This window comes from Aythya ferina, assembly GCF_964211825.1.
Source record: "Aythya ferina genome assembly, chromosome: 3".
NCBI lineage: Eukaryota > Metazoa > Chordata > Aves > Anseriformes > Anatidae > Aythya > Aythya ferina.
This window is the reverse complement of record NC_140298.1, coordinates 39,151,957-39,164,642: the sequence shown is the minus strand read 5'-3', so window position 1 is coordinate 39,164,642 and position 12,686 is coordinate 39,151,957. Positions and strand designations below refer to the sequence as shown.

The 12,686-nt window shown below is 37.7% G+C and overlaps 1 protein-coding gene across 3 annotated transcripts in view; it reads right to left on the bottom strand.

Moving 5' to 3' along the window:
• Nucleotides 1–12,686, bottom strand: part of THADA (THADA armadillo repeat containing) — a 164,167-nt gene that overhangs the window by 106,239 nt on the left and 45,242 nt on the right. For all 3 annotated transcript variants that reach the window (XM_084514649.1, XM_084514651.1, XM_084514650.1), the window contains exon 27: nt 233–322. In XM_084514649.1, coding sequence (XP_084370775.1) covers nt 233–322 — 90 coding nt within the window. The remainder of the gene's footprint in view (nt 1–232; nt 323–12,686) is intronic.

Sequence of the window (12,686 nt, the reverse complement as noted above, 5' to 3'; positions counted from 1 at the left end):
CAGCAACTATAGGGAGGAATAAAAGCTGCTACTAATGACTCAATAGTACTTCTTATTCCAGAGCCTCACTGTAATGTGCAAGTTGTAGGAAAATGGCTTAGAAAAGCACTAGAAGAACTACATAACTTCAAGAACACTGATGAAAATAGCAGCATTATGGTATATGTGACAACTCAGTTTAAACTTTACATTGCACTTTATTATTGTAAAGCTTTCAGAGATATCATCTTACCTGTTTGAAGTGTTGGCTACAACCTCCAACTGCTTGAGAAGGAAAGGATAAAGACTTGGAAATCGAGAGAAAAACTCCCTTCCTGTCATTCTGCAGAAGGGAATGAAGAAGAGTTACAGTTAGCATTCTGCAGTAATTAGTTACACTCAAAATACCGGTTTACTTAGTAGATTTCTGATGCTACGGTGAACTCAGAACCAGAAGAACCATGCACTCACAATGAACTGCTTTCAAACAAGACACAATGTTTTCATAAAAATAAGAGACAATACATCATCGTTTATCCAATTCCAGTAACTCTGCCTGTATGTGTGCATGCTAGCACTTCGTCTGCTGAGCTGTTCAGGCCTTTCAGGAAAATAAATAAATAAATAAATAAATAAAAGGAGCTTAGCCCGTTTAGCCCCTTAATCATGCTAAAAAGAAAAGACACAGCATCTTACATTCTGGCACCATTTTCACAACATACTGGTTGATCAAGAGAAGACTGCATTTGCTTTAGTATACAACTCACGTACCAAACAGCTAACAAAGTGTATGCAATACATTCAGTAATAGTCGGTCATATTTTACTGATACTGAGAAGTATTTCAGAATAATAATTCCACGTGTAAAACACAGCAGCAGCCGTGGCTGACCTTCCATTAGCTCCCTTCACAGTGCTGCCTCCAGCACGTGGCAAGGGTGATGCTTCCAGGCCACAGGCTGCCTCGCACAGCCATAACCACCACATTCAAAACAGAACAAAGCACCGATACCTATCAGCTCACTACTAGCCAGAACTAGTAAGTCAGCAGAGTTCAAGCCACAACTGCAAGTCAACCCAAGATAAAAAGAGTGAGGAGAAGTCTTCTGCTTTTGTTTGCTTTATAGCCTGACCAGACAGAGGACAACATCATGGTTTGTAGGAAGACATCTAGCATCTTCTAAGCAGGAACGACCGATAGGTTAGGGAAGTTCTAATTAGATGGATGTGCTATGCAGATGAAACAGAGTTCCTTCAAAAACAAATAAATAAAAGGCCAACAAAATTTACAACAAAAAAGCCAGCTACAGAGTTTACTTGCCGTGCGATCAGCTAGGATAATTAAGTGCGTTTTAGCATGACACCAATGCAAGGCTTTAAACTAGCAAACAGATCCAGGTCTACAAAACAACATGGTAAGATGGCAAGACTAAATGTTTGTAAAAATAAGCACAAAAAAACAAAAGTAAATCAGCACGTGACAATTATCAGCAAAGCTTCTTCCGGCAGTCAGGCTTACCCACAGGCCACAAAATAAATACAGTGAAAAAATTGCCAGACGGAAACAAATGCTCAAACAAAGAGGTACATACAGGAAGCTTCCTCTAGGCATGTACAAGCAGTACACTGAAATGCTGCAACTAAAAGCACGACCAAGGAGTCTGCAATAGCTATTGGGACTACAAAAAAAAATAATAAATCAGTTAAAAATGTGGATGAAAACATTCTGACTGTGAATGAACTTAGACTGAAGTACTAATGAGGATGGTTTAACACACCAGTACTGGTAATCGGTGGTTATTTAAACAGAAAACACACATGCACTTTCTTCTCACACACAATGTCTGCCAGCCACCAAATTCTCCTAATGTCCGACAGGCAGATTTCAAAACTTTACTTCTCCAGCTCATCTTCAAAACACCTTCAAGTTTTCCATACATACATGTATGTTACGTAGCAAGCTGAAGACAAAAAAAGAGCCAAACAGCACAAAGCAAGAGCTACATAAAAATATGAAATCAAAAAGCTCATGGCATTACATGTAAAAGCTCAGTAAGATGTAAAACGTTAAAAACTCTGCATTAAAAAAAAAAAGTCAATAAAAAGATGCTTTAACATCTCCACCTCTTGTGCTATTCAGTGCATCAGGCAAAAGCAGAAAGTAGGCTAAGTTTCCTATGGAAAGTAGGCCCCTGGTCAGAAGCTTAAGAGAAGACTGCATGCAAGGAACATCTCATGCAGCAACTATTTTTGAACAGGCTCGTTTTCTGTATGTTAACAATTCAGTAACCAAATTTGAATCAATACTACATATGGAACTGAATATTCTTACAAAGGCAGCCCTAAAATTCTTTGTCATTAGTGTAGTTTCATGAACCTTTTTGACAGGGAAAGCAAACAGATACTGCATTGGGTAACTTACATAACCTCTCCCTGTTCCACAGGTTACGTGAGGGGAGAAGATAGTCTAATCAAAACCATTAATCAGTAGGTATCTGCAGAAAAGATGCCCAAAGGCATTTTCAGGAAAAAAAAAAAAAAGAGAGAGAGACAACTGCCTATGAGCAGCCTGACTGTCCAGCAATCGTTTCAAGATCATCTTGTTTCAGAGAGGAAACAAGAAAGACTCCAGGTTAGCAGAAATGCTACAGAATGACAAGGCTTTGTGAAAAACACAGAGCGCTGACTGGAGTGTGAATCCAGTGCCTGGGAATGTCAAGGCGGGGAGGTTTGTAATGAAGAATCAACAGAAAGCAAACCAGCTAGAGTGAGTAAAACACAGAGGTATTTAGTTGTCTCATTTTTGATTGCTGACCGTGCTTGCTGTTCCTGGAAACGTGCACGCGTTATTAGGCACGCACAAGCGACTGTGTACAGTAACTGAGAGTGAACAACAACAGAAAATGCAATGGCTCAGATGGTCAAAAATGTCCGTGAACACCGAGCCACCTATTTTCTGTTTCATCAAAAGCGTGTTGCTTTGAAAAGTGAACACCAGCACTTTAAGGTTTGGCTCATGCATGTTGGTGATATAAACAGACCCGTGCATGTGTACACACGCACAGATACGAGCTAGATTTCGCAAGTAATAACTTATCCGTATCTTTAAAAGGAGATAAGTACTTGATACACCCATTTGTAAAGGAGTATACCAACCAAATCTCGACTGAAACAAATCACAAAATCAGTTAGTGGTTCTCATGGAACAAACGTTGTCCTCCTTTTCTAAATTATATCTGACAGAATGATAGATTTAAGTTGTAAGTACAGAAAACTATTCAATTCTTTCCGTTAGTCACAAACACAGTTCAAAAATATTTTTGATGTTATAACCACCCATAGTTAAATCCTTAAGATCAATAGCTTGCAGATTACAAGACTTTAAAGCTACCCTCCCTAAAACATGTTTATAAGAGAATTATGAACAGCCTTAAGACACTAATATGTCTCTCAAGTCCAGCTGAAATCATTTTACGTGGCATCAGAGCTCATCTTTGACGGTATCATAAACTCTCTAATAGTATTTTCATTTTTCCTAATAGTAACCCAAAAGTAGCACAATTTCACAATTTCAAATGGGATTACTGAGATCTAAACAATGGATTGGTGGAAGGTTATTTACTGAAATAGGAAGCAGTGTAATGAAACAGGAAGATTATCAGTGGGCTGACAATGCTTACAATAAATCCCCACTCCCCAGAGTAAAATGTCATCCAAGCACACAGTTAAAACAGTGGTTAAAATCAAAAATCCCAGAGATAAATAATGGAAGGACTCTTATCTTCCTAAAATAACTTGTAAAAAATCATTTGTAAAACCACGTAAATACAAAATACTTTTGTATGTAAGTAGGAAGGAATATGCAACACCTATGCCTCAGATTCTTCACTTTAATAAGGTGAATACTTGGTCACGTGCAAGCAATTCAGCAGAAAGGGCAGGTAAGAATTTAGAGCACCATCCCAAAGAATCAAGTTGCACTCACCATTCCTAACTATGAGCCAAACTAACTCTTTCTCACCTTCGTCTGATCCAGAGTCTACTCAGGAGGGAAAGATGATGAGGATGACAGCAATAAAGGAGTTTCAGAGTACATAGTGTTCACATAAATTGGCAAAAAGTTACTTTGAAGGCATGGGATGCAACAAAGGACAGAATCTGATTCCTAGCAGAAGCATTTGGATCATAACAGTGAGTCACGGCTAAATTAACCAAAATCAACTACTAGCTCTAGTAGTAAAATTTAAAACAGAAGATATAACTGAAAACAGATTGCAAATCTATAAAAACTTTAGGGAAAAGTCCATTTTAAACCATAAACAAGAGTATAATTTACAGCTTTGCTACTGCTTCATAGGAAAATTTTTTAAAAATATGTTTTTTTCCTAGACTAGAAGCCTTTATTATATTCTTGATTGTCATTAGCTGTTCTATTCAATTGCCCCTGGACTTTTATGTGTATATACACTTTTCTTTTCTTCTTTTTTTTTTTCTTTTCCCTTTTATGACTTTTCAGAGTAGAATCTTGGGTGGCTTGCAGTAAGATAAAAATAATGTATGTGCAAGTTTCCATCTCATCTCCTTTGCTTATGAAGACAATCATAAGCATATCATCAGACTTCCAGAACCCAATTCGTAAACGCTATGAAAAACCGCACAGTGACCAGAGATGTCACGTTATTTGTCTGAGTAGCGACTTAACACTGTATAGTGCAAAGGTTGGTATCTGCATGTATATACGTAGTGTCTTTTTAATTAAGTGTTCTATCTTTATCCACAATAAGCGTGTGAATTATTTAACTGCATTTCAAAACCATTTGAGAATAAAAATGTGGATGGTGCAATGTTCTTTTTCTAAGCTGTGCTGTACACTTAAGGGAATACTCTAGATTAAAGTTCTGCTGTGACACTGGGGCATACATATCACTTTACTGTGACATGTGTCAGAGATTACCTGCTTCTGTTCTTTCAGTGATTTTTCTGAAGAACTAAAGGCTCTATAACCTTGTATCCTGCTTTTAGTAAGTGACATGTTAAAGAACATTTGCAGTAAATCTGTTCGTATTTCATTTTAGCAGTGCTGAGATTTAGAGACTACAAATCTTCTTAGGGCAGCAAGGGTCTTTGGTGTTCATTTTGAATTAAAATGTTGCTAATGTCTTGTTCTTTATCATTTATTAAGAAAGTAGATCCCCTGGAATATATAAAAAAAATACTTCCCTATTGACAGACATTTAGTTCAGAATAAACAAAATAAAGAAATAGAAAGCATTTTCTTCAACTATATAGGAACACCAAGAAAGAATGGATGACATTATTTTATAACAGGGTTATGGCAAAGAACAAAGCCTGTTCAGCTATATATGCTCTAAGAGTTAAATGAAGTGTTTGCTCCCTAAGTATCACTGAAGAACCTGACAGCTTCATTTCATGACAGGACAACTGAAGGTTATAATGCACGGAAAACAGAAGTTATCCTAAATGAAGGAGAAGCAAAATTCAAGAATTTACCACAACCAACTTAAAGGATAACCTCTATGGTGAATTTTAAAACAAGACAGAATAGTATTACACAACAGGGAAAGCAAATTTATAACATTTTAAGTTATTTCCAAGTGCTGGTGGGAAGAATGATTCAGGAAGCTACAGACCTTTATTCTGGCCTCAAGAATATACAGGAATTTATGGAAAATATAAACTTGAACAGATAAGGAAATAAGATAAAGGAGAATGAAATGCAACATGCAGAAATGTTCATAACTAAATTGTGTCAACTTGACCCATACCTTACCAGATAATAATTTTCCTAGACAAAGGAAATGAAGAGATTCTGTAATACATGTCTCCTGAATGTTATACCAACAAATGAAATGCTTGAAATCTGCAAACATGTTATTCAAAATTTGCTTAAAAGGAGAAAGTGTGAAAGCTCCAGCAGCTCTGAGCAGAGATTCAGTTCTCACATCCTTCCTTCACAGTTAAAAAAACAAACAAAACAAAACAAAAAGGAAACAGCAAGAAGTAGCCTGAGGAAAAATTTACATAACATTGACATAATATTTCCATGAGGTCCACAGTGGAGTTACAGCTTTGGTTTAACAGATTAAACTCTAGGTGTCACCTATACAAGTGACAGTAAAATATATGACACACTGCAGCTAGGGTAAGCTATTAGATAAAACAGTTAAGTTAGAGAAGGAACAGGGATTAAAAGAGACCCAGAAGAACATGTTTGAAGCTGGACCTAATCTATTGTAGGGACCAATAGTGTTAATTGAAGACCACAGTAAGAGAAATAAGGCAGTGCCAATGAAAATCCATCAATGAAACAAAATTCTGTCCGTAGAGAGGGAAAATTAAAACACTACAAAACAAAAAAACTTAGGTATCTTTGAGGACTGGAACCATAAAAACACAGGAAATTAATGGAAGACAGAAAGATTGCATGTATGAGGTGTATGAGGACTAATTAAAAATGTGTTTCAACTTGGACCTCATCAGCTGGAAACAGCGAAAGGATCCAAGCTTGTACTACTTGGTATCTCAGATCCCTCATCAAGAAGAGGAAGAAAATGGGAAAGAGTGATTCTGTAACACATCAGTTGTGATCCAGTCAGCATGGACATGGAAATATTAATGCCACACTGCAACAGTCAGGTGGGATGTACTTGAATACATCACAACTAATTTCCAGCTAGGCGAGATGCTTTAAAAAGCTGCTCGCATGAACCAAGGGAATAGAAAACAAATTTTTGAGAGGAGATTTAAAGACCTCAGCTTGTTTTGTCTGGCAAAATTAACATAGAAGGAATATATGACTGACATCCACAAATACCTCAAGGGAAGCATCAGGAGAGAAAATAATTATTTAAAATAAAGGACAATGCTGGCATAAGAACAAATGAGTATTAAATGGCCATGAATAAATATAGGCTGCAAGTTAAGTTTCCAATGATCAAAGCAGCAGGATTCTTGAGAAGTCTTCCTTGAGAAGAGGGCATTCCCGGAGTCTTCCCGCAGGAATAGTGGGAAAAAGCAAATTGTTTCTCAGATGAGAGCTGATCAGTTCATTAAAGAAACAGTATAGCAAGCCTGGTTATTAGAAGAATTCAGTCAATGCTCCCACAAGACCCTTACTGCCACGTGTTCCTATGATTTTGTGCCATGCTGATCCACATGGAAATTCCAATCCTTGCTTAAACATGCAGTTCAAACGGTGCCCAGTCTTTTTCTCATATCCTACCCTTCCTGTCATCAGTCAGACTAAGACAATATGCAAGCAGATTCCAAAACACACACATGCGCACTGGAAGAGCACGGAAACATTTCTCAAACTTCTTTAGAGAAGTTTCAGGTGCACAGTATTGTAACTTGCTTGTATTTTACTCCTTTCTTTTTTAAAGGAAATTGAAGTCTGCAGTGTGTTTCTCAACAGTCAAACAGGTGGCTCACACCTCCTTAAAACATCAAAACCAAAAAAGCCTCCAAAAGAATTGCACTAGCATGTTTCACTCGAGGAAAGGAGGGAGCAGAACCTTAAATTTATCCCAACATGACTGCATTATGATCAGCCAAGGAGGTAGTCCACAAATTCCAGGCCAAGCACTAGAAATGGAGTTTGGGAAGGGAGTGTACGTGCCATTGAAAAGAATCCAAAGCTGCCAGGTTTCAGAGTCTCACATCCATTAAAAATAAATAAATAAATAAATAAATAAAACAGAGAAACCCACCTAAAGAAACTCATCTGTAAATGCAGAGAGCATCCAAGAGTCGGATGAGTACTCAAGTAGATGAAACTGAAGCAGATTTGTGACAATTGATAAAACAATTCTTTTAACTTTAAAACCACTTCTGGAATCTGTTTCTTTGTATTTCATAGGGCAAGCAGTTAAACTTCTTATTTACTATGGCAGCAAATTTTAAAATGGACTGGAAAACACTAAACAGGTTCAGTTTATCTCAGCTTTCTCATTTCGAAGCTGAGGACATGGAACATGATCGGCAGTTATCGGTGGCTGCGTGCTTGCTCACTGGCCGGTAACCAGTAACATACTTCATGGGTCAATACTGGGGCCTCTACTTGCTTCAACATTTTTATCAACAACTTGGTTAATGACATAGAAAACAACTTCTGCAAATCTGTGGACAACATTGAATTATGGGGAATGGATCGAACACCAAACAGTAGAAGTTCAGTCTAGACAGACCCTGAGAAACTTGAGGTTTGGGCCAACAGAAACCTCATGCAGTTCAGCAAGGAGAAAGACAAAGTTTTGCACCTGGGCTGAATAACCCCGAGCATCAGCACAGGCTGAAAACCAGCCAGCAGAGTAACAGCCCCGCAGCAAAGAAGCTGGGGGTTACAGTGGATGCCAAGCTCTGTGTGAGCCAATGGCACGTTCTCATGGCAAACAGGCAAACCACAGACTGGCCTGCGTTCATTAGGATGAACATGGCAGCAGATCAAGGGAAGTTATTGTCCTCCTCTACTTGGCACGCCGAGGCTGCACGTGGAATCCTCCATCCAATTTTGGGTTGCCACACTCAGAAGAGATTAGAAGAAACAGGAGGGGGTCCAGCAAACAGCTGCTCTGATGGACAGGGTCTAGAGTACTTGCCCTGTGAGAAGCTGAAGGAGCCAGGTTTGCTCCATCTGACAGAGAGAAGGTCGTTGCAGACTGTACAGAAAGAACTCATGGTCACAAATCACAGCTTGGGAGTTTTAAATTGGGCAACAAGAAAAAAAAAATGCACTTAGGTAAAGCAGAGCTGCAGCACGTCACACAGAGTAACTGTGAAATTTCCACATTGGAGATCTTTAACTCATCCAAAGCCACTGCTGACCTGATCTGTTGTTGCTTAGAGTCAGACTTGGAATGGGAATCAAGCACCCCCCTTCCAGTCAATGTTTCCACGATTCCACCAAATACATTCCACTCCAGCACCACGGCTTTAAGCATGTCTTTTTATCAGATCAGTCTCCTCATCTTCCTGTATTTCTATCCCCCATCACTAGCTACTGCAATTTCAGCAAACATTAGCTCCTGTTAAGAAAAAGATTCTTGAGATTTACCCATTTTTCAAAAAGTGCTAGTAATTTGGTCTTAGGTTCAGCACAACGTACATTGTAATACGTTAAATACCAGCTTGATATGAGATAAAAATCACCATTTAAAATAGTTTAATTCATAAGTAGTATATACTTATGAAAGCTCTTGATTAGCAGTTCCTCTGAATGACATCGAGACTCATCACCACTTCTACTAAGAGCCAAATATAACAGCAACATGAAAGATCCTTTAGAAATAAAGATTTTATGTAGATGTCCAGAGTTGCACTTGGGATAAAGTTTTTTAAGGAACTTATCAAAGACTTAAATTTCTGAAATTACATCTTTTCTCAGGAAAAAGTACTTTAAAACAAACTTTCCACATGCATTTACAGAGAATTTTAGGGCTTACATAGAAGAAAAAATAGCCACATAGTTTTGGACAGAAGTCCGGAGAGACGGAATGAAGCTGGAAAAAAAAGAATTCTAAAAAAGGTGCAATGTATCAGCTAATAAACCCAAGAATAAGGATATAAAATATTATTGCATACTTGTTTTTCTAGACCTACCATGATACAGGATGCCTGTTCAGTGACACTAAGTGCCAACAACTCTGTAACCTTATCAAATTAGTTACAAATAACAATTCAGGTTTCGTTTTTACCCCACATGAAATGAAAAACACTATGAAGGGGATAGAAGAATCATCATAAAGATTTTGGTTTTGCACCTTCAATAAAGATGCAGTGACTCTAACTACAATAAATTTAACATTTGTTTTACAAAGAATTAAAAATACCTGAATCCCAGAATGGTGAGCAAAATAGTTTAAGTCCACTGACTTGAAAAAAACATTCTTTTATGCTGCACAGCCCTAAAATAAATACTTAAAAGGAACTAAGAATATGCCACTATATCTTGGTTTTCATTTTCCTTCAGATAGAAGTGCTAGAATAAACATTCTTACTAGTTTACGTTGCTGTGTTTTTGTGAGGTTAATAACTGAACTGTCAATCAAAACCTATATAAATACAGTAGTTAAATACCTTCTGCTTTAGAAGCACTTTTATTTACAGGAGAGCTAGCCAAGATTTCCAAAGGACTGCATGGCCTGGTTTGCTTTGATCTCTTAAGTACAAGTTTCTTTATACCTCTTGTTTTGCTATTTATTATACCCTTTGTGTAATCAGGTACGGAAGGAGCACCTGTGTAGAACAAATACTTCAGGAAAAGTGTGACTGAGAGGAGTAATTATGCAACACACAGTTTACTAAAATAACTAGCAAGTCTTTCCAAAAGCACTATTGTTATTGTACCAGCAAGAAAAACAAATGCACAATGGGCTCACAATAAAAATAGGGAACATCAACTAAATCCAACATCACATATACAACCTGGTAGCTGTATCAGGATATTAATCAACAGCAAATATATATTTATATATGACATATAAATATATGTAAAACCATATAAACAGTTACAAATAAAACTTCTATAATAAATAATTTAAAGAATTATTTTTCTGAAGCTTGAATGGTATTTGCATGAGTGTGTACAGGTGTGTGTGTATACACACACACACACACAGAAGTATTATCTATGTATCTCTAGAAAGCCTCTAATGTTTCTGAACAATCACTGCCTGTGTAGCTATTATCTTTAATCTCCTGCCACAAATTTAGCATTGTAAATTTTACCTCCAAACAACCCACACTATTCATCTCTATATGGGAATATTCTGGGAAGAATAGCTGCTTATCACTTAGTATGGTGAAGGTCATGAATAAGTGATGCATACGTTATGCATGGAACAAAACAGAATAATTGTATCAATTCATATTAATAGTTTTTTTTTTTTTTTAATCACTACAACAGAAACTGCATTATCTACTCATGCAGTTAGGCTTACAGTAATTTTTGTTCCATTGAAAACATTTTACTCACTTGATAGAGGCATTATGCCCCTAATTCATTTATTTAAGATGAACGGATTAGGTTACCTCAGGCCAGCATTAACTTTGGAGAAACTTTCATGCAGGTTGCTTTATCATATTCAGCTTTTCTCTGGCTCTAACTTAAGACAGCATATTATGAAGTTCCTCCCTGTTGAGGAGAGCACGGACACACAGTTGCACACGCACAATACTGTAAGTGTGTGTTTAGGTCCTAAAGATTTGGCTGGGATTTGGGTGTTTTTATGACTCTGTGTATACAAAATAGAACTTTGAAGTAAAAATGGTTCTGCAGGTTTTCCATATTTCACACAAATACATGCCTTGCTCTCCTAAAGTCAGCAGAAATCCTATAGGAACATCCTCAGCCTCAAGGAAAACAGTCATTTTTTTCAGCTGCAAGGGATTTTAGAGTAGAGTAGGGAAACAAATAGAATAACTGAAGTAGTAACAAGCAGGGGGGAAGAGGGGGGCAAAGAGGGGGACACATTTCTTTAGGAGCTTGTTCTCAATTTGCATCTGTTTCTACATAAAACTTTCACAAATTTTATCCTAAATTTACAAGTTAATAGCACCTTATCATCATTCCTATTACAAAGGCACTTCAGAATAGGAAGCTTGTTCAAAATTGTGTTTAAACAAGCATATTGTTATTGAATTGTTAATCAGTGAAAGCCAGCATGGTTATCTGATTCAGCCTGAACTTTTGCATGTTTTCTCGAGACAGCTCTGAGGTTAAGTCTTCTAAATCTGTCAAAGTCAATAAAAAAGAGCCTGAGCATTAAAAACAAAAAAGCTGAGCAAAATATATGTGGCCTATTTTTGGCAGACAAAAAAGGGAAGGTTGTTTTTTTTTTTTTTTTCTCCTTTAAACAAAACAACCCCCTCACAAGACAATTCTATGTCCCAAATCCCAAATGACTACTTTGCAAGCAATCACGGTTCACTGGAACTGCCAAGGTGGCAAGGAGGGGACAGGCTGCAAAGTGTGGTGCACAAGGAGCTAGAAGCAAAGTACAGAGCAGGGGCATTTAATCGGCTCAGACAACTCCTGAAAAATCCCAGTCATGGACCCAACACTTCAGCTGCTGTGGAAGCAGCACTGAGGAGATCCAAGATAAAGCAATCCCAACCCTTCCTTCTGCAGCACACAGTCCAAGAGACACAGAGCTCAGAGGCAAGCCGTGCTTTCACCCCAACTGAAACTGTCCTCAGGGCTGCCCCATTTTCCAACACCAGTGCGCCATCGCAGCTTGACCAGATTAGTGCCACCAACATTTGTGAAGCTGCAATTCTAAAGTGGCTTGGTGAAAAGGAAAATAATACCAGATAAATTTAACTCAGGGATAATAATTTGGAAAAGAAAGGTTTGCATTGGGGTGTTCCATTTGCAGTCTTTTCCTCTAAACCTTCACAGTGTAAACTGCAGTATCTTAAAACCTCAGTGTTCACACAAAGCCTTAATGTTAAGGAACAAGCACATGTCAATATGCAAGAAAAAAAAATCAGTGCTTTTAAAAGTTAATTTAGTCCTATTTAGTGACCTTCAAGCGTGCAAGCAGCCACTTACTGGAAGTGCTGAACACTCAACTTGCAATAAAAACAAAGAAAGTAGAGGGCAGTCATGCATGTTGGCTGCCTCACAGCCTGGAGTGCATCTTCAAAGCCTGCTCATATCTACATAGTTTTCATCTACCTTATTATAAT